Consider the following 23,607-nt stretch of genomic DNA (forward strand, 5'->3'; position numbering starts at 1 on the left):
CTGATCATTAATTACACCCAGCTGGTGTCCCAGGTCTAAATCGGTGACTGATTAAGGGGAAGGAGGCTTATTCTGGCTGGCTAACAGTAGACAACACTAGACAGGAGAAAATACTCTCTAGGCTTCTGTATGCCGGGTACAGCCTACTACCACAAATAGCTTTGATCTGTTGCCATTTCTGTTGGGGTTTGAGTTTCTGTCTTGGCTGGAGATACCCATGATAAAGTCAGACTTTTAAAAATAATAATAGCAACTAAGACTTTTCTGTGTACTCTGCGGAGGTTGGGTGTATTTGGATCAACTACAACATCATTTCCTTGGGTAAAACATAACGCATTTGGATCAACTACAACATAATTTCCTTGGGTAAAACACAACATGTATTTGGATCAATTCAACATAATTTCCTTGGGTGAAACATAACATGCATTTGGATCAACTACAACATAATTTCCTTGGGTAAAACATAACATGCATTTGGATGATCAAAGGCTTACTGTGTGTGCAGGTGTGGGTTTAGAGAGGACGTCATTACTTTACATACATGACCTCTTTCCCTTGATCTGACCCCCTTCTCATCTCTCTCTGTCTCTCTCTCTGTCTCTCTCTCTCTCTCTCTCTGTCCCCTTTTCATCTCTCTCTATCTGACCCCTTCTCATCTCTCTCTGTCTCTCTCTCTCCCTTTCTATCTGACCCCCTTCTCATCTCTCTCTGTCTCTCTTTCTATCTGACCCCCTTCTCATCTCTCTCTGTCTCTCTTTCTATCTGACCCCCTTCTCATCTCTCTCTGTCTCTCTTTCTATCTGACCCCCTTCTCATCTCTCTCTGTCGCTCTTTCTATCTGACCCCCTTTTCATCTCTCTCTTTCTCTCTGTCTCTCTGTCTTTCGATCTGTCCCCTTCTCATCTCTCTCTCTGTGCCCTCTCTACACAATCTGGCCACTAAATACCGAGTCCAGGGCTTTCAGCAGGGTCACCCAGTACATGACTCAGAACCTGGCCAGCTCCTCTGGACACGCGGTGGAAAGGTATTGTACTGTTTATTTATTTTTATCTCACGTTTATTTAACCATGAAGTCCCATTGAGGTCAGAGGTCGTCTTTCCCAATGGAGCCCTGTATTTTCAGGTCCCCATTGGGAAAAGGTAACCTCCCTCTTTATGTTGTAATATAATGTATATGTTATGGTTATATGAATGGAGGTCGGGGTGTCATCTGATATAGTTTGTTGAACTCTGTAAATGTTTTTTTAACTACTAGGAATAACATTTTCAGCTGAAGTCCATACATTATGAAGTCCATACATTATGAAGTCCATGCATTATGAAGTCCATACATTATGAAGTCCATACATTATGAAGTCCATACATTATGAAGCCAATACATTATGAAGTCCATACATTATGAAGTCCATACATTATGAAGTCCATACATTATGAAGTCCATACATTATGAAGCCAATACATTATGAAGTCCATACATTATGAAGTCCATACATTATGAAGTCCATGCATTATGAAGTCCATACATTATGAAGTCCATACATTATGAAGTCCATACATTATGAAGCCAATACATTATGAAGTCCATACATTATGAAGTCCATACATTATGAAGTCCATACATTATGAAGTCCATACATTATGAAGCCAATACATTATGAAGTCCATACATTATGAAGTCCATACATTATGAAGTCCATACATTATGAAGTCCATACATTAGTCTTTACAATAAACATCGCATTCATTAAAAGGCCCAATGCTGTCCAAAACCATTTTGGAACAATACTGTCAAATTGTGAAAATTATGATAATGACATTTTAGGGTAAGAGCTATTTGAAAAGACTGCCTGAAATGTCACCCTGTTTTAGTGGGTCATCACTAGGCGGTAAATTAGTTATTTGACCAATAAGAAATAGTTCCAAACCGCTCTGCCAAATTCAGCGAGTTTTCAGTTTTCCCCTCTCCATTGAGACCAGACAGTCTTTTCAAAATTCTTCCTTGAGAAATTGCTTTTTGCTAAGAAGATGTTTTTCTTATTTTTTATTTTTTTACAATTTTAATTGAAAACAATCACAGTAATATAATTAATTGTTACCCAGTAATGATTTGATATTGAGATAAAAACACTGCATTGGACCTTTAACAATTAGTTCAATTAGTGAAACATGGACTGGACAATAATAATGTTGACAACATTGCAGGTACCAGTATGCCCTTCAGACTGGAGAAGTGGCCCTGAGGGAACCTGTCCTGGAACCTGTCCTCCGTACTGCAGAGTGGGGAGTGGACCACCGTCAGCATCGACCTGCTCATGACCCTGCTGCAGCGTTTAGACCTCATATTGCAGGTACAGTAGGCCTACTCCTTGGTAGCCTGATTGCAGATCTGTTTACACTGTCTGACCGACTCCTTGTCAATCATTGTCACATAATTGTCTGTCTCATCCGAGATCTGTTTGTGTTGGCAATACAGCACAAACAGACATGGGAGCAGGCTAACTCCTGTGTATTACTCCATCTTATGATTATGTACAGAACTATTGAACAATTTTGAACTTGTATGTGTGTCTTTGTCTTTGCAATGTGTATATATACTGTATTTATTTAATTACTTGTTACTTTTATTTCTTATTCTTATTATTTTGTTATAACTGTATTGTTGGTAAAGGACTTATAAGTAGGCATTTCACTATAAGGTCTACTACACATGTTGTATTCAGCATTTCACTGTAAGGTCTACTACACCTGTTGTATTCAGCATTTCACTGTAAGGTCTACTACACCTGTTGTATTAAGCATTTCACTGTAAGGTCTACTACACCTGTTGTATTCAGCATTTCACTGTAAGGTCTACTACACCTGTTGTATTCAGCATTTCACTGTAAGGTCTACTACACCTGTTGTATTCAGCATTTCACTGTAAGGTCTACTACACCTGTTGTATTCAGCATTTCACTGTAAGGTCTACTACACCTGTTGTATTAAGCATTTCACTGTAAGGTCTACTACACCTGTTGTATTCAGCATTTCACTGTAAGGTCTACTACACCTGTTGTATTCAGCATTTCACTGTAAGGTCTACTACACCTGTTGTATTCAGCATTTCACTGTAAGGTCTACTACACCTGTTGTATTCAGCATTTCACTGATAGGTCTACTACACCTGTTGTATTCAGCATTTCACTGTAAGGTCTACTACACCTGTTGTATTCAGCAGTTCACTGTAAGGTCTACTACACTTGTTGTATTCTGCATTTCACTGTAAGGTCTACTACACCTGTTGTATTTAGCAGTTCACTGTAAGGTCTACTACACCTGTTGTATTCAGCAGTTCACTGTAAGGTCTACTACACCTGTTGTATTCAGCATTTCACTGTAAGGTCTACTACACCTGTTGTATTCAGCGCATGTGACTAATAAACTTTGATTTGATTTATGTACTCCTGGCTAAAAAATGAATTCCCCTGATCTGAAGGAACAATAAAGTTTTAAAATGTGACTTTGAATTTCGGGGTGAGGTGTAGCTGTTCATGGCGCTGGAGGCCTGGATCAACCAGAACGAGCCGGATTCTCTAACAGCGGAGAACGCTCTCAGAGCCGTCCATCATCAAATCGTGATTAGATTCATGGTCCTTTTGCTTTTTTAAATTCATAATAGATAACTAATATTATCTTAGTAGAGATTAACGTTTTTTGTGTGTGTGTGTGTGTGTGTGGGGGGGGGGGGGGGTTGGTATTATTCTCAAGCTGTTTACCAAGGAGGAGGTTGATAAAAAACTGTTTCCTCTTCATTGACATTACCGCTGATGATATCTCTTGCTTGCGGTACCATTCAATAAAGCAAAATTATTCCAGGACAAATTGACTGTGTGTTTCCAATATTTAAGAGTGATGTATTACAAGTAGCCTATGCCTGTTGTTATTGATTATGTCGGCATATGAGTGCAAACAAAAGTGGAACTTCAAGTTTCATTTCATGTAAATCATAATACACTTGAAATTAATATTTTGTATTTAGCCTACAAGAAAACATGCAGATCATTTATCACACATAGCCGTACTCAGATACTGTAATAAAGTAATACAATACTGTAATACAGTACGCATAACTACAGTATGGACTACAGTTCCCACCATCCTTTACGCCCAAGCAGGAAGAACGTTCGTAATATAGGCCAATGCCACTCACTGTCTGATCCAAGTTAGGAGCTTTCAGCTGCCAGCCGTGGCCCATTATGTAAGTGCCGCTGAGAATTATTTGCAGTGCCATTGCAAAACGACCCGTTTCCTGACCGTTTTGCAAGGTGTGCAATTGTAATATTGCTCTTTGCACGGACACACACGGTTCAGACGCAAAAAGGCTCCAAGTGCATGAAGATCGCGGCTTGTATTCCGCATCCTTGTTGCAAAGCAAGTCGCTGAAGCAAGCTTCGGTGCGAGGGCGATGGAGGGAGGGAGTGAGAAAGAAGGCAACGTCTCTAGTGCATCCCCTCCCCCCCATCAAAGCAAAGGGGAAATGTCTCAGCCAAAGGGAGGTAAGACTATATTACATGCGATCTGTGCAAAACGACTGAAATGCAATTAGTTATGCATTGTCTGCAATGTGCATTGCTGCAGGTTGAATACCGTCAATGCATGTTAAAGTTTATGCAGTAAAAGGATCAGTTGCATTTCCTGTTTAGATCTTCCCCTTTGCAGAGTTCCTGGTAAAACGATGCTGTCTGTCTGTCTGTATTCTCAGCATATAATAGCTAGATGCTTTCTGCTCATGTTGATGGTAATTTGCAGTCCTCTTGTACCAGGGATGTTATAACCTAATTAAAGCTGTCACATAGTCAGCAACTCCCTGCAGACATATTGCAACGCCTTTTCTGTAAAGCATGTACGATCACATGCACATTTCGACGAGATGTTGCCTTTGCAAGGTAATGCATCAAATGCGTTTATTGCAGTGCATCGATTAACTGCATAACGGTAAACTTTGCTATTACAATACGTGCGTTGTAAATGGCTGAGTCGGGCGGGACACGATTACAATGGTTAAGTTACAATTGGTTAAGTTCAGTTCAAACTGCTCAGGATAATCACACTGAAGTTCTTCTGACAATTTTATTAAATGCAGTTTTATTTTCACTGTTAGTGGTGCATAATGGAAATGATTGGGACGCCTATAGACCTAGGTAGACATTTAAAAAAAAGTTAAAAGCTAAATATAGATTTGCTGTAAGTAAGTCTACTGTACTGAGGTGTACAGTTGAAGAAACAGGGCAGTAGGCTATTAAAATAGGAGTCTCCAAGCAAAACCGCCCTGCCACATTCACTAAGTAAAAGCTCAGACACAGGTAGGATTGCCAAACGGTTACCTGCTGACAGTACCTAGTACCTGTGAAGAGTCAATCTCTTTTTGTGTTCACGCAGCAAAGACCTTGGAAGTTGTCAGTCACTCAGCCTTGTTAAAATTCTACTAAGCAGAAGGTGGCAGTGTCTTTTTTTTTGGAGGGCAATTCATAGCTGTGCGCATTGCTTATTGGTCTAGATTCCAAGCTATCTGCTCTGATGTTGCTATTTTGTAGAAAACCCTTGTTGATACTAGCACGATGGCCACAGCTGTATAACTACCTAGCAAGAAACGATTTAATTCACTCTCCATAATACTGCCAGTCTAGCCCATAGTCAAATGTTTAGCTAGGTAACGTTAGCACATTCGCTAGCTAGCACTACATAGTGCAGTGAACCTTAGCTAGCTAACTCAGCAGCTGTTACGTGGAAGCTAGCTAATCCGTTGTGATTGAATCATAATGGCAATACCTGCTACAGTGGTTAGCTAGCTTGGAGGAAGTATTCAGTGCATTGCGTCTCTGCACTAAGCTAGCTATCATCCCATAGCCTACATTGCATATGAAGTTTGACTGGCTCATCTATGGATGTACGAAGAAAATGCCCTCTTTCTCCTTTTTTTTGGCTCCCCCACGTGGGGAGTTTGTGCTCTCTAATTGGCTCAAAGTCAGGTTGTTGGCCACTGATGAGCATTGCGATTCTACAAGTATAATCAGTAGGTTCGTCGCTACCGGGTCCGCACGCAGCAGGTACAGCTTCTGTTCTAGCAAGAGAAAGAACAGCTTGCCACTGTATTAAGTGTCTATCGGCAGTGAGATTCTCATTTGTTTCTTGCTTATTTCTCTCGAGGTGGACCACTGTACAAGAAGACTAGACCTAGAGACAATCTCTATAACCCTCTGGAATGTATTGCTATTGATCTCCGTTGTGCATGATTAATTAATCAATTAAGGTCACTGATCAATTAGAAACGCCCCTCACCTGGTTGTCTTGGTCTTAATTGGACACACATTGACAAAAACCAGAAGTCACTCGTCTCGTTCCTCCACGGAAGGAGTTTTGAATATTGATGAATATTTTCAGAGAGTATTTTCATCGTTTTTTCACAACATAGGCCTAATTGTCCTGTTACTCCGATCCATCTATACTCATTCATTGGATGATTCCTTTCCACTAGTGTTCTTTTTTTTAAGACCTAGACAGTGGAGTTCTTAACTAATCAGTGGCCTTACTTGATCAATGAAGAACAAAGGGAGAAGTGAAAATCCACAGACACTCAGCCCTCCATGCAATGATGTCAAGGATGCACATGTTCCATAGCTGCAGGCCTCTGCACTTAGTGGACCCTACTGCATTCCTAAGGCCAAGGCAAACATCTATTATAACAGATCATCAAGGAGAAACATGCGTATTATTTTTTTAATAAGATTTGCATAGCCAGGAGGGCTATTATCGACGGTGTCCCAAATGACACCCATATCGCCTGAATAGTGCACTACTTTTGACCTAAGCCCAATGGGTGCTGGTCTAAAGTAGTGCACTACATAGGGAATAGGGTGTCATTTGGAACATAATCAAACTACTTTGTTGTGAGGTCGTCTAGTATGGGCTCTCCTATTGCAGATGGTTGGTTTTCACAGTCCGAGGTTCAGGTTAGATTAGGGAACTAACAGGTTACACACCTGTTTTGTTGAAGTAAAGGTTTTGTCTGTAATCCCCCCCCACCACACACACACACACACACACACACACACACACACACACACACACACACACACACACACCAAACACACACACACACACACAAACACACACACACACACACACACGTGAATGTACACACGACACAAAACAATGTGTTTAGCAACAAAGCCGATGCGAGTGCATCTTCGGATGCAAAACGGACTGGGTTGGCTTAGAATCATGGGATCATTGACAACATATAAAGCATATTTAGTCTCCAATGTTTCTTGAAAACTTAAATACATTTGCACAATAAACATTTGTTGTCGCTGAAATACATCATTACAGTTATTAGTTACTTAGCTATCGAATTTTTCCCATATTGTCAGACTTGGTATGAATCAAAACGCCTAAAAACACTTCAAAATACAATTTGCTGAAACAAGCCACCTACGAACCCCCACCATAGTAGCTTCTTGTCTTTTGTTTCTAGCTATCTGGCCATCCAGAAACACAACAACGCACAGCTTTCTACACCTGCAACCCACACGCACAGCACACACACTGGCTGGCTGGCTGTGCAGGATATGACCAGCTAGTGGCTCGCCCCTGATTGGCAGCAATATTTACCTTTACCTGTGGGCTTCTGTCAATACAGGTGAAACGTCAACCCCCCCCCACACACACACACTGGCGTTGCAGCGAATGGTGACGCTTTCTATGTGGTAAATACAAAGGCCTATTTTAATTTATGGACTCGGCTAGTTTGGGACTTTTATGTGATATTAAGACGGAACAATGTATTCACACTTTTGTTTAACCTGTGCAAAATAAAAAACACCTGCGAAACGGTTTCCATTGAGTATTTACATTGAGTGTTTACGTTGTTAGAAATGCTGCACCCCAGACGTTGTAGTGTGAGCATACCTTGCAGATACATATGTTATTTTCCTTAAGTAAGGACTCTGGAAATGCATTTTTTAAATTTTATTTTTACAAAAAAAAAGTAAAATGCTGTGATAGGAAATGCCAAAGAATTTATCAAGACTTTAGATATTCTGAAAGTGATACTGGCTCCTGCTCTAATTCTTGTGCAAGATAAGGGCAAGCAAGTGTCAAACTAGGATGGGATGGGTTTACAAAGGGGGGGCTACCAGACATCTATGTGTTTCTGTCATCACTGTCTCGTCGTGTCAGTAGGGACTAGGGAGTAAATGATGCTGACAGTCTTTGAATAAAAAAATAAATAAAAAATGCAGTTTGGCCCAGAGACGGACCGTTGTGCTTTCATCATTGTCTGTTGTACTATGCTGTGGCACTGGGGATGGTGATGGCAGCAAGTCGGCCAGCCAGTGGCCCTCTCAGTGCGTGTCCCTGTCCTCTGCCGTCTGCCACTGTAGCCCAGCCTCAGCCGACCCTCTTGCCCCAGCCTGGCCTGCACAAACACCCCATTTGTCATGCAAATAGACCCTGCATCGTTTTCAGCTGCACAGATAGTAAATTTGCTGTTTCGACGGGCCTATTGTTGGTCCTGTTCCAAGCCTATAGTGGCTTTCTGCTGCAATAACAGTAGGATTGTTCACTGCATTGTTAGCTGATGATCCACTAAGTGTGTGTGTGTGTGTGTGTGTGTGTGTGTGTGTGTGTGTGTGTGTGTGTGTGTGTGTGTGTGTGTGTGTGTGTGTGTGTGTGTGTGTGTGTGTGTGTGTGTGTGTGTGTGTGTGTGTGTGTGTGTGTGTGCAGAGATGGAAACTATTTGTTACATATATTTGAAACACAGTGCCTTCATAAGGTATTTATACCCCTAGACTTATTCCACAAATTGTGGTCTTACAGCTCGAAATAAAAAGTGGATTAAAATATATATTATTTTTCTCTCACCCATCTACACACAATACCCCATAATGACAAAATATATATATATATATATTTTTTTGAGATGTTTGCACATTTAGTTGAAAATGTAAACACAGAAACGTATAATTTACATAAGCGTTCACACCCCTGAATCAGTACTTTTTGTTGTTGCTAGAAAGGCATTTCACTGCACTTCTGACATTGAAACTTGTAGAACCACCTTTGGTAGAGATTACAGCTGTGAGACTTTCTGGGTAATTCTCTCAGAGTGTTCCACACCTGGATTGTGCAACATTTTCCCATGTATCCTTAAAACAATTATTCAAGTTCTGTAAAATTGTTTTATTGATCATTGCTAGACAACGATTTGCAGGTCTTGTCATAGATCTTCAAGTAGATTTAAGTCAAAACTGTAACTCGGCCACTCAGGAACATTCATTGTCTTCTTGGTAAACAAGTTTAGTGTAGATTTGGCCTTGCGTTTTAGATTAAGGTGAATTCATCTCCCAGTGTCTGGTGGAAAGAAGACTGAACCAGATTTTCCTCTAGGATTTTGCCTGTGCTTAGCTCCATTTGCCTGTGCATACATCCATTCAATACATCCTGAAAAACTCTCCAGTACTTGACGATTACAAAGCATACCCATAACATGATGCAGCCACCACTATGTTTGAAAATATGGAGAGTGGTACACAGGCATGTGTTAGATTTGTCCCAAACATAACACTTTGACTAAGACATTTCAGCTTTTCATTTTTTTTTAATACATTTGTAAACATTTCTAAAAACAAAATTCCACTTTGAATACTTTCTAAAGGCCCTGTATGTATTTCATTACTTCTGAGTATTTTGTAATTTGTATTACACTGGACTCAACTACACTCCAATGCATTTTGCAATAAGATACTTTCGAGGGCTTTAATTTGTATTTTCAAAATCTTTTTTTCTGTACCATTTTTTTATGGCCCCCTTTCAACCTGCATTGGTATCAGAAGTTTGATTGCGCTATGGTCTGATGAGAGTTAATTCTAAATGTGTATGTGAAAATGAACAATTGCAATGCATGCTGAGTATTATTCTAATGAGGTCCACCCTGAAGCACGGCCAATAATAATACCCAGTGTGCTTTTCAGCTCATTTTGGTATGTTCATTTTCACAAACGTATTTGCATTTTAAGCAGTTCAGCAGACACTCTTATCCAAAGGGATTTACAGTCAGTGCATTCAACTAAGGTAGATAAAGAATCACATTTCACAGTCATAGCAAGTAAATAGTTTCTGTAACCGTTGCTAAGAATGTTGTTGCTGTTCGGGCTTCTTGCAAATTTAGCACATTGATTCACTCTCCGGCATGCAGTACAGTAACCACTTACACAGTTGCAAAATCAAGATGTAGCAGCAGGAATAGAAATGTTTACTCAAATTCCAACATAATAACACTGTCTGCAAGAGGGCATGTACTGAACTCTACTCTACTTTACTGTACTGAACTCTACTCTGCTTTACTGTGATGTCCAAACATGTGAAACATGAGGAGAATGACATTCATATCCTTAACAGATCAGGGACCCGTGATGTAATTCCGGTACCGGGTGTAAATCCACTTCGCATACTGTGGTTCAATAACCAAAAGAGATTGTTTTTTCTAACTCGAGGTGTCATGTCATAGAAGATACCCCATTTTTTTCTGCAGACATTTTTTTCATCTTCATTCGTAGCAGATATTTAGCAGTTTTTGGGAAACGTGGTTGCGTAAACCTGAGGGGGGATTTTACTGTATTTTCCGTTACCAAAGTTTGCATCTGCATATTTCTTCCACTAAAATTGTTTTTGTAACATTTTCAGTGGAAATTGTGAAGTATTCCTTGTGCATAGAGTTGTATGGTTTGTCAAACTTTCAAATCAATGGTTTTTGTTTGGCATACATTTGAATGTAAAAAAAACAATAACAAATTAATCAAAGCTCAATTCCGTTATCGTGGAATTGCCGGAGACCACCACACCAAGCCATCTGTGCAGGATAAAGCTTGATGCGCTAGGACAGTGGTTGGCAAATAAATGTCAACACAAAGTACAACTTAGTCAGACTGCAAGACAAGATGGTAGATGGCTACACAGGGTTAACATGATGCATGCATCTTCACGAGCCTGGAGCTCTCTGTGACTCTCTCTGTGCTGGAGCTCTCTGTGACTCTCTCTGTGCTGGATCTCTCTGTGCTGGAGCTCTCTGTGCTGGAGCTCTCTGTGCTGGAGCTCTCTGTGACTCTCTGTGCTGGAGCTCTCTGTGACTCTCTCTTTGCTTGGGCTCTCTGTGACTCTCTCTGTGCTGGAGCTCTCTGTGACTCTCTCTGTGCTGGAGCTCTCTGTGACTCTCAGTGCTGGAGCTCTCTGTGACTCTCTCTGTGTTGGAGCTCTCTGTGCTGGAGCTCTCTGTGCTGGAGCTCTCTGATAGGAGCATAAATCTAGTCTTATCTTCATTCATCCTGCCTGGAGCCAGCCACCCCACGGTGAATGCGATCACAGCAGGTCTCCAGCAGTGTATTCTCTCTCTCCCTGATCTCAAAGGGGAAGGGAAAGAAGTCTGCATCTACTCTGTAGCTGAGGTTGACTGCATGTCGTGCATGTCAAAGTACTACATTCAACGCGTCACAGCTGAATCCTAACATTCATCTGGAAATCTCATCCCTGAATAAGCAAGCAGCTCCTTTCTCTACACGGCATTGACGCGGCTGACACCTTTTGCATGCATTTCTCCTGGCATGACCTCCCTCCCTGCAACTATAATCCTACAATTGTTTTTATTTAACCTTTTCATTTCTTGAAGGGCCGTTTTAAGGAAATTGATTTGGTGTGTCCTGAAGGGCTGTAGAGTTAATGTATGTTTTAGTAAATCTGTCTGAAACAACATTTCTTGGTTCCTCTATGGCTGCGTTGACACATGCATCCCAATTTGGATCTTTTGCCCAATTATTGGCAAGAGCTGATCTGATTGGTCCAAAGACCAATTAGTGTTAAAAGATCAGAATTGGCCTGCCTGTTTAAACCTATCAAGATAGAGGGTGAACTTTGGCAGCCCGGCTCTGCTGGATGCAATAAATAGGCCTAGCCATTGTCATCATCGCTGGATCAAAGGTGTTTTGATATTAAAGCATTCGGGTGGCAGTGCACTTAGCTGCCCCCTGCCTGATTACCAGTTGGACCTTGTGTGCAATTGACCAATAAAGTGATCTCTCTTAAACCCCCCCCCCCCCCCCAGCTAGCACACTGAGGAAAAGAAAGCTTGATGACCTGCAAATTACTGCTCTCCGGTTACCACCGACAGAGTACATCTCATCGCATGGCATGCTATCCCACCGTCACGGCATCCCAAATGGCACCCTATTCCCTATATAGTGCACAGATTTTCCCTAAGTAGTGCGCTATCCCGCAGTCACTGCGTCCCAAATGGAACCCTATTCCCTACATAGTGCACTACTTAGGGAAAATCTGTGCACTATATAGGGAATAGGGTGCCATTTGGAACGGAACGCTATGACAGTACTCTGGATGTGGGACAGACAAGCTGTCTGGAGGTAAATAGACAATACATTTTGATGCACGTTTCTAAATGGTGATTGGGGAAAGTTCCTGGATTTGAATAGGAAGTGCTTTTAATTATGTTAAACCAAGGTAAAGAGAGCTGGTGGGCATAGGTGCTAGGAAGGCAGGAAGTCCTGGGTTTGAATATGAAGTGCTTTTAATTATGTTAAACCAAGGTAAAGAGAGCTGGTGGGCTAACTCACACGTTAACAACACACCTGTTAGGGTTTTATAAAGGTAATGGCTGTCAGGCTGCTTACTTAGCGAGAACAGTGACTTCCTGCTAGGGTTTTATGAAGGTAATGGATGTCAGGCTGCTTACTTAGCGAGAACAGCGACTTCCTGCTAGGGTTTTATGAAGGTAATGGATGTCAGGCTGCTTACTTAGCGAGAACAGCGACTTCCTGCTAGGGTTTTATAAAGGTCATGGCTGTCAGGCTGCTTACTTAGCGAGAACAGCGACTTCCTGCTAGGGTTTTATAAAGGTAATGGCTGTCAGGCTGCTTACTTAGCGAGAACAGCGACTTCCTGCTAGGGTTTTATGAAGGTAATGGATGTCAGGCTGCTTACTTAGCGAGAACAGCGACTTCCTGCTAGGGTTTTATAAAGGTCATGGATGTCAGGCTGCTTACTTAGCGAGAACAGCGACTTCCTGCTAGGGTTTTATAAAGGTCATGGATGTCAGGCTGCTTACTTAGCGAGAACAGCGACTTCCTGCTAGGGTTTTATAAAGGTCATGGCTGTCAGGCTGCTTACTTAGCGAGAACAGCGACTTCCTGTTAGGGTTTTATAAAGGTCATGGATGTCAGGCTGCTTACTTAGCGAGAACAGCGACTTCCTGCTTAGGCTCACACCAAGGCTCAAACCCAGGACTTCCTGCCTTCCTAGCACCTATGACCTCCTGAAACGTCTTACCAGTTGGCGCCACGCAAAAAAAGCAAACCATTCGCTGATGCAGGTGTGGACACTATAGGTTCAGGAGTTCGTTTCACACATCCCCATGTGCTACGTAAACATCTCTCTCGACTCTCCAGCCACTTGTGGTGTGTGTGGGTGTATTGTTGAATAAAACAGGGCGTCACCTGGTCCACTTGGCACCATATACAGTTGAAGTCGGAGGTTTACATACACCTTAGCCCAAAAACATTTAAACTCAGTTTTTCACAATTCCTGACATTTAATCCTAGTAAATATTTCCTGTCTTAGGTCAGTTAGGATCACCACTTTATTTTAAGAATGTGAAATGTCAGAATAATAGTAGAGTGATTTATTTCAGCTTTAATTTCTTTCATCACATTCCCAGTGGGTCAGAAGTTTACATACACTCAATTAGAATTTGGTAGCATTTAAATTGTTTAACTTTTTTTTTGTCCCATTCTTCCTGACAGCGCTGGTGTAACTGGTTTGTAGGCCTCCTTGCTCGTACACGCTTTTTTAAGTTCTACCCAAAGGATTGAGGTCTGGGCATTGTGATGGCCACTCCAATAGCTTGACTTTGTTGTCCTTAAGCCATTTTGCTACAACTTTGTAAGTATACTTGAGGTCATTGTCCATTTGGAAGACACATTTGCAACCAAGCTTTAACTTATGTCTTGAGATGTTGCTTCAATATATCCACATCATTTTCCTTTCTCATGGTGCAATCTATTTTGAAGTGCACCAGTCCCTCCTGCAGCAAAACACCCCCACAACATGATGCTGCCATAACCGTGCTTCACAGTTGGGATGGTGTTCTTCGGCTTGCAAGCATCCCCATTTTTCCTCCAAACATAACGATGGTCATTATGGCCAAACAGTTCTGTTTTTGTTTCATCAGACCAGAGTACGATTTTTGTCCCAATGTGCAGTTGCAAACCGTAGTCTGGCTTTTTTATTGCGGTTTTTGAGCAGTGGCTTCTTCCTTGCTGAGCGGCCTTTCAGGTTATGTTTGTATAGGACTTGTTTTACTGTGGATGTAGATACATTTGTACCTGTTTCCTCCAGCATCTTCACAAGGTCCTTTGCTGTTGTTCTGGGATTGATTTGCACCTTTTCGCAACAAAGTACATTAATCTCTAGGAGACAGAATGCGTCTCCTTCCTGAGCGGTATGACGGCTGCGTGGTCCCATGGTGTTTATACTTGCGTACTATTGTTTGTACAGATGAACGTGGTACCTTCAGGCATTTGGAAATTGCTCCCTAGGATGAACCAGACTTGTGGAGGTCTACCATTTTTTTCCTGAGGTCTTGGCTGATTTCTTTTGTTTTTCCCGTGATGTCAAGCAAAGAGGCACTGAGTTTGAAGGTAGGCCTTGAAATACATCCACAGGTACACATCTAATTGACTCAAATTATGTCAATTAGCCTATCAGAAGCTTCTAAAGCCATGACATAATTTTCTGGAATTTTCCACGCTATTTAAAAGGCACAGTCAACTTAGTGTGTAGAATTGTGATACAGTGAAATAATCTGTCTGTAAACAATTGTTGGAAAAATTACTTGTGTAAGGCACAAAGTAGATGTCCTGACCGACTTGCCAAAAACTATAGTTTGTTAACAAGAAATTTGTGGAGTGGTTGGAAAAACGAGTTTTAATGACTCCAACCTAAATCTATGTAAACTTCCAACTTCAACTGTAAGTAACTGGAATGAAATGGCCCTGCAGTTCCACAGATTGTGTCATCTAATCTCAGGGACCAATTTATTTTATTTTCTTCTACCTGGACTGTAACACCCTAGCCTCTCACATCCAGCCAATTCAAGCAGGCCGGTAGGTCCTACATCCTGCTGAAGCCTGGCCAACTCAACCAGGCCGGTAGGCTGACATCCTGCTGATGCCTGGCCAACTCAACCAGGCCGGGAGGCCTATATCCTGTTGAAGCCTGGCCAACTCAACCAGGCCGGTAGGCCGACATCCTACTGAAGCCTGGCCAACTCAACCAGGCCGGTAGGCCTATATCCTGCTGAAGCCTGGCCAACTCAACCAGGCCGGTAGGCCTATATCCTGCTGAAGCCTGGCCAACTCAACCAGGCCGGCAGGCCGACATCCTGCTGAAGCCTGGCCAACTCAACCAGCCTGGTAGGCCTACATCCTGTGACAATATGTTATGAGAGAGTTAGCAGGCTGTAATGCTTGGAATCCTAAATAATGCTAGCTCATGTTAGGCCAACAACTGTTACGGTGGTGCTTCCCTTAATTTATAAGTTATCCACTTGATCTTACTATTGCCTTGGCCCATTCTTCGTACTCTTGCAGATGTGGTCTTAAACCAGGTGTACTAAATAGGATCTGAAGATCGCATACCCCCATAGTTGAGCAGTGATCTCATGTTGTAGTCATGGAGGTGAAGTTAGCTGCCGACCTAGTTGACCGCTACTTACGCAGGACTGTGCTCTGCCGTGACCTGGAGCTGATACCCTCAGCACGCAGAGCACTGCCGTCAGTATCGTTTAAGTCAATCCCAGCCGTGTAGGAAGTGTATCGCCATGTGACTGCTGGAGAAGACATGGTTCCCAAAAGAGCTTCGTAATATAACAGCTTTAACCTAATGGATCCATATGTATCTGACATCTTTGAAAGTGTATGGTATCTCAGACTGCCAGGACGGTCAGAAGTGGCGTAACAGCCGCAGGCTCAAGAAGGGTTATTTTCATCCCATCTCTCTGTCTCCATTTCTTTGCCCTGGCCCTGTTTTTCTTTTACACTCCATGGCTGCCCCCGCCCCCATCTCTCGTTCCCTCACTCCCTCTCGCCTTCCTGCCATCCCTCTCGCGGATGTCTGATTCATCTTTCTTCCTCTGGGTCTGTGTAATTCCATTGAGGGACTTTTGGGATTGTTGGAATTCCCGGCATGCGTGTGTGTGTGGGTTTGGATGAGTGAGAATGAGCGGGTTGGTTGGTTCCGCCTGCTTTGAATGCCACCCTGGGTTTATTATCAGCATGGCTGGACATGGGCCTGTCTGGCTGCACTCTCACACTGAAGCTTTTGCTCCAGATTCACAGTGCTCAAAGCACTCACCCTGAGGCCTCCTTGGTTTCAGCACAGATCGCTCTGGCATAGTCTCCTGGCTGTTAGCATGCCGTCTCTGACAGGACATGTTTCCCCTGGCTTCGTTACATGCTGAAGGAAACCAATTACAAGACCTGCTTGGTTGGTGGTATTTCATGTTAACATTAGGTGAGGCAAAGACAGCAGGGCAAAGACTCCTTCAATTGTCTTTTCTTTGGCTTTAGTACCTCTCGCTGGTATTTTAGTTGTGCCGTCTTCACCCCTGACGCTAAATCTTTGAGAGAGAGTTTTTCTCCTGTGACCTCTTGCTGGCATCTCACAACATACTTGTCTTCAACCCATGTGCTGCAAATCACTGGGAATGCTGTACTACGTTTTAATTAGGTTGCATTGCAAAACAAAGCTACATCGAATGCTGAGATCAGCGAGTAAAAAGCCTAAAGGGGAGACTTTGTATTTTTTTTTTTGAAATTGTGCAAGATAATACGGAATAACTAAAAACAGCGACTGTATTTGCATAGCTTGCAATAATTTCCTCTCACAGTTGTGAAAATATATGATACAAGAATTGTAATGTTAGGAAGGTCTGTTGAAGAAGACATGTTTTTGATATGAAAATATTATATTGGCTCAGGACAGACAATGCAGCCTATTAGCTTATTCCTGCCCTGTACACTCTAAATTATATAATTTATTGATTAGTGGAAAAAATATATATCCATTACATATTAGGATATTTATTTATGACAATATAGGCCTATCGCAATATTATTTTGGACAATATCAATATATTATTTTTGCGCTGGTCAGCTCAGCTGTAAAAGGTGAGCCAATATGTTGTCAGCACTTTTTATTTTATTTCGATGACTTAATCAAAACTTGTTTTCTCACGTGTCTCTTTTTTGATCAGCCGCAGGTTCTGTCCCTTGTGATTTTCCTTTCTGGAGAAATCCGCCAAAGTCTGCATCACAAATGGTGCCCTGGTCAAAAGTAGTGGATTCTATATGGAATTGGGTGCCATTTGGAAATGACCCTGGGTCTGATCCAACCACTTTTCAACATGTTGCGTGACTGTGTGAGTGAATGCAAAGGTGATTCTTTGGCATGCAGCTCAGTGCATGACTGTCTCTTTCTATCATTATTAGTTGGTGCCCTTGGCTTACATGTCTCCCATCTTTCATGCAAATGTGAAATGAATGTATAGCCTACAGTATAGGTAAGATGTTAAGTCAGTGTGTGATGTGCATGCAGGAGGGACCTCAGGGGACTGTGTCTGTGGACTGGAGATGGAAGCTGTCGTCTTCGCAGAGTGTGTCAGAGTCTTCGCAGAGTGTGTCAGAGTCTTCGCAGAGTGTGCCGCGTCTTGTTTCATCCCATCGAGCCAGAGGCTTGGAGGCTGAGGACTGTGGAGTTGTGCTGAATCCCCTGTCAGCCTTAGCAGCATGGCATGCATAGTCATGGAGATAGCCTGGGGAAGCTGGTACTCAGCCATGGCCACTCACCGATTTTATTTTATTTCTGTGGCATACCCTGCCAGCCTGGCAGAATGGCATGCATATTCATGGAGAAAGCTTGGTGGTGCTTAACCAGTTCTTTGTTTTGGCAAAGTCCTTGTAATGAACTGGAGAGCGAGTCCCTCGCCAGCCTGCCTGGCATTGACATGCATAGTCTAGTCATGGAAAAAGCTTGATGAATGTGGTGCCTGGTGCTCAGTCATGTTAATAACCACTCACCAGTTCTTTATTTTGGCAAAGCCTTGGTAATGTGCGACAGGGTAGCCTAGTGGTTAGAGCGTTGGACTAGTAACCGAAAGGTTGCAAGATCAAATTCCCCGAGCTGACAAGGTATAAATCTGTCGTTCTTTCCCTGAACTAGGCAGTTAACCCACTGTTCCTAGGCCGTCATTGTAAATAAGAATTTGTTCTTAACACACTTGCCTAGTTAAACAAATAAAAATGAAAGTAAAACATTCTACATCACTGAATACACCCCGGGTGTTGAATGGAGCAGCGAACTCCTATTTTTACATTCTGAAACCTGCAGTTGGTAGAGTAGAACTCCTTTGTGGTTTGGTTTGGTTAATTTCCATTCAAACAGTCATAGACTTAGGCCTATTAGAAGACTCGTGTCGGTTTGCAGATGCTATTGTTGTCTGTGTTAATACGTGCGGGAGGGGCCCAAAGTGACATTTTGGTGCCACAAAGCTGCTTTGGAAAGTGGAAATCCTGAGGCATTGAGAGGCCATGGTGACAGTACAGTGGCGCAGAGAGATAGTGGTGGCACGCTGGACTGTGTGTGTCTGTGCGGTTTCGATCAGTATGTTTTTTTTTTTTTGTGTGTGACGGAATGAATGTTTTCCAGTTAATGGGGATCCTAATAAAATAGAAAATAGACTTTCCTAAAAAATGTAAATAATTCTAGTTGAGTGAGTTTATTGAGTGAGTATCTTTATCATGGCTTACTAGAACTGCACCTGCAGTACATCATAGCACAGACGTTGCATTGTCAGGTATGTTTACCATCAAGTACTGCTGTGTGTGTGTGTGTGTGTGTGCGTGTGCGTGTGCGTGCAATGTGCATAGCATTCTCACAAATACTTACGGTATGTTCAGTTACTTGAAACAGTTCCTCACGCTCCCAAACATTCCGATCAAGTCCCCAAAAAAACAATAGGCAATATGCTTCCTCCCTCCTCCTGGGAGGAATGAGTATACTCCCTCCACTTTAAAGATCTATGTACTTACTAGGTGACGCCACCACCGCCCATAGCCAGGTGGTGGGCGTCACCATGGTAAGTATGTAGATCTTTTGATGTCTGGGCGTGTCTGTGTAGCTCTGCTGTGTGAGTGAGCAGGATTAAAAATACTATTTGAGATGTTTTTGAATATATTAAGCGTTTGCTTTAGTCTGCCTGGAGTACCAGGTGGGCGTGGTTTCCACTTGTGGGATTTTCTATTGGTTCTGTTGCAAGCTCTGTCAAGCACAGCTAAAGTACATGACATGATTTTGAAAATAGTACTTGGACCCAGGTCTGTGTGGAAGCAGTAGCTGCTGTGAACCAGCCAGGGGAGGTGTGATCCAGATGCTCTGGTGAACCACACACACACTCTTTGTCGGCGACGGCAACCTGTCACTCACACCCTCAGGAGTGTCCGTAATGCCCTGTGGCATGGAGCCGTTCAACCTTCCACTGGTTCAGCGCTGTACCTCCCGGATGTAGAGAGGTCTAACTCACATTGCTCCAACGCTGCAGACATATCTCCTCTCGCTGCTCGTAATCGCAGCTGCCTGTTACATTCAATTAGGTTCTGGAGTTACTCACTGCATCCAACCGTAAGTGTCTGACGGGCTGCTGGACTCAGGCCCTGGAAATACACTGCAGGATGAGACATCTGAGATGACTAGAAGTAACATTTTAAAAACTCGGGAAGAAACTCCACTTTTACAATTCAGATCATCCAAACTGCCTTTCTAACTTTGTTGAATGTGAATTGCTGTCTTCAGGTGTACGGTGACTTGCGAAAGTATTCGGCCCTGTAAGGGCGTTCGTCTGTAGGAGGAAGAGAAGCGGACCAAAGCGCAGCGTGGTGGTTATTCATGTTTTAATAAATCACTATACATGAACAAACTAACAAAAACAAGAAATGTGAAAACGCAAAACAGTCCTATCCTGTGACATCAAACACAGTGACAGGAACAATCACCCACAAACAAACAGTGAAACCCAGGCTACCTAAGTATGATTCTCAATCAGAGACAACTAATGACACCTGCCTCTGATTGAGAACCATACTAGGCCGAAAACATAGAACTGCCCCCAAAACATAGAAAAACAAACATAGACTGCCCACCCAACTCACGCCCTGACCATACTAAATAAATACAAAAACAAAGGAAATAGAGGTCAGAACGTGACAGTACCCCCCCCCCAAAGGTGCGGACTCCGGCCGCAAAACCTTGACCTATAGGGGAGGGTCTGGGTGGGCGTCTGTCCGCGGTGGCGGCTCTGGCGCGGGACGCGGACCCCACTTCGCCATTGTCTCAGTCCGCCTTATTGTCCGCCTCCGTGGCTTACACACCATGCCCACCCCTCTCAATGACCCCACTGGACAGAGGGGCTGCTTGGGACAGAGGGACAGCTGCTCGGGACAGAGGGGCAGCTGCTCGGGACAGAGGGGCAGCTGCTCGGGACAGAGGGGCAGCTGCTCGGGACAGAGGGGCAGCTGCTCGGGACAGAGGGGCAGCTGCTCGGGACAGAGGGACAGCTGCTCGGGACAGAGGGACAGCTGCTCGGGACGGAGGGGCAGCTGCTCCGGGCGGAGGGGCTCTAGCGGCCCCTGGCTGACTGGCGGCACTGGCGGCCCCTGGCTGACTGGCGGCACTGGCGGCCCCTGGTTGACTGGCGGCACTGGCGGCCCCTGGCTGACTGGCGGCACTGGCGGCCCCTGGCTGACGGGCGGCACTGGCGGCCCCTGGCTGACTGGCGGCACTGGCGGCCCCTGGCTGACGGGCGGCACTGGCGGCCCCTGGCTGACGGGCGGCATTGGCGGCTCCTGGCAGACGGGCGGCACTGGCGGCGCTGGGCAGACGGGCGGCGCTGGCGGCGCTGGGCAGACGGGCGGCGCTGGCGGCGCTGGGCAGACGGGCGGCGCTGGCGGCGCTGGGCAGACGGGCGGCGCTGGCGGCGCTGGGCAGACGGGCGGCGCTGGCGGCGCTGGGCAGACGGGCGGCGCTGGCGGCGTTGGGCAGACGGGCGGCGCTGGCGGCGTTGGGCAGACGGGCGGCGCTGGGCAGACGGGAGGCTCCGGCAGAGGCGCCGGGCAGACGGGAGGCTCCGGCAGAGGCGCCGGGCAGACGGGAGGCTCCGGCAGAGGCGCCGGACAGGCGGGAGGCTCCGGCAGAGGCGCCGGACAGGCGGGAGGCTCCGGCAGAGGCGCCGGACAGGCGGGAGGCTCCGGCAGAGGCGCCGGACAGGCGGGAGGCTCCGGCAGAGGCGCCGGACAGGCGGGAGGCTCCGGCAGAGGCGCCGGACAGGCGGGAGGCTCCGGCAGAGGCGCCGGACAGGCGGGAGGCTCCGGCAGAGGCGCCGGACAGGCGGGAGGCTCCGGCCGAGGCGCCGGACAGGCGGGAGGCTCCGGCCGAGGCGCCGGACAGGCGGGAGGCTCCGGCCGAGGCGCCGGACAGGCGGGAGGCTCCGGCAGAGGCGCCGGACAGGCGGGAGGCTCCGGCAGCGGCGCCGGACAGGCGGGAGGCTCCGGCAGAGGCGCCGGACAGACGGGAGGCTCCGGCAGAGGCGCCAGACAGACGGGAGACTCCGGCAGCGCTGGAGAGGAGGAAGGCTCTGGTAGCGCCGGAGAGGCGGGAGACTCCGGCAGCGCTGGAGAGGAGGAAGGCTCTGGACGGATGGGCCGGAGAGACAGCCTGGTACGGGGAGCTGCCACCGGAGGGCTGGGGTGTGGAGGTGGTGACGGATAGACCGGGCCGTGCAGGCGCACTGGAGCTCTTGAGCACCGAGCCTGCCCAACCTTACCCGGTTGAATGGTCCCGGTCGCCCTGCCAGTGCGGCGAGGTGGAATAGCCCGCACTGGGCTATGCAGGCGAACCGGGGACACCGTGCGCAAGGCTGGTGCCATGTAAGCCGGCCCAAGGAGACGCACTGGAGACCAGATGCGTAGAGCCGGCTTCATGGCACTTGGCTCGATGCCCACTCTAGCCCGGCCGATACGCGGAGCTGGAATGTACCGCACCGGGCTGTGCACCCGCACTGGGGACACCGTGCGCTCCACAGCATAACACGGTGCCTGCCCGGTCTCTCTAGCCCCCCGGTAACCACAGGAAGTTGGCTCAGGTCTCCTACCTGGCGTAGCCATACTCCCTGTTAGCCCCCCCCCAAGAAATTTTTGGGGCTGACTCCCGGGCTTCCATCCACGACGCCGCGCTGCCTCCTCATACCAGCGCCTCTCCGCTTTCGCCGCCTCCCGTTCTTCCTTGGGGCGGCGATACTCTCCTGGCTGAGCCCAAGGTCCTTTACCGTCTAGTTCGTCCTCCCATGTCCAATCCTCCTCGCGCTGCTCCTGCTGCTGCTTTCTCCTTTGCCCATTACCACACCGCTTGGTCCTGTTGTGGTGGGTGATTCTGTAAGGGCGTTCGTCTGTAGGAGGAAGAGAAGCGGACCAAAGCGCAGCGTGGTGGTTATTCATGTTTTAATAAATCACTATACATGAACAAACTAACAAAAACAAGAAATGTGAAAACGCAAAACAGTCCTATCCTGTGACATCAAACACAGTGACAGGAACAATCACCCACAAACAAACAGTGAAACCCAGGCTACCTAAGTATGATTCTCAATCAGAGACAACTAATGACACCTGCCTCTGATTGAGAACCATACTAGGCCGAAAACATAGAACTGCCCCCAAAACATAGAAAAACAAACATAGACTGCCCACCCAACTCACGCCCTGACCATACTAAATAAATACAAAAACAAAGGAAATAGAGGTCAGAACGTGACAGGCCCCCTTGAACTTTGCGACCTTTTGCCACATTTCAGGCTTCAAACATAAAGATATAAAACTGTATTTTTTTGTGAAGAATCAACAACAAGTGGGACACAATCATGAGGTGGAACGACATTTATTGGATATTTCAAACTTTTTTAACAAATCAAAAACTGAAAAATTGGGCGTGCAAAATTATTCAGCCCCCTTAAGTTAATACTTTGTAGCGCCACCTTTTGCTGCGATTACAGCTGTAAGTCGCTTGGGGTATGTCTCTATCAGTTTTGCACACCGAGAGACTGAAATTTTTTCCCATTCCTCCTTGCAAAACAGCTCGAGCTCAGTGAGGTTGGATGGAGAGCATTTGTGAACAGCAGTTTTCAGTTCTTTCCACAGATTCTCGATTGGATTCAGGTCTAGACTTTGACTTGGCCATTCTAACACCTGGATATGTTTATTTTTGAACCATTCCATTGTAGATTTTGCTTTATGTTTTGGATCATTGTCTTGTTGGAAGACAAATCTCTGTCCCAGTCTCAGGTCTTTTGCAGACTCCATCAGGTTTTCTTCCAGAATGGTCCTGTATTTGGCTCCATCCATCTTCCCATCAATTTTAACCATCCTCCCTGTCCCTGCTGAAGAAAAGCAGGCCCAA

General features: G+C 45.2%; 1 protein-coding gene across 1 annotated transcript in view; it reads left to right on the top strand.

Annotated features, from left to right (window-relative positions):
* Positions 1-4,155: 4,155 nt before the first annotated feature.
* Positions 4,156-23,607, top strand: part of LOC139376974 (dual specificity mitogen-activated protein kinase kinase 6-like) — a 49,738-nt gene continuing 30,286 nt past the window's right edge. Inside the window, exon 1 of the mRNA XM_071120008.1 lies at positions 4,156-4,538. Within this exon, the coding sequence (XP_070976109.1) occupies positions 4,448-4,538 (91 nt within the window). The 5' untranslated portion in view covers positions 4,156-4,447. The remainder of the gene's footprint in view (positions 4,539-23,607) is intronic.

This window comes from Oncorhynchus clarkii, chromosome 20, assembly GCF_045791955.1.
Source record: "Oncorhynchus clarkii lewisi isolate Uvic-CL-2024 chromosome 20, UVic_Ocla_1.0, whole genome shotgun sequence".
NCBI classification, from domain to species: Eukaryota; Metazoa; Chordata; class Actinopteri; order Salmoniformes; family Salmonidae; genus Oncorhynchus; species Oncorhynchus clarkii.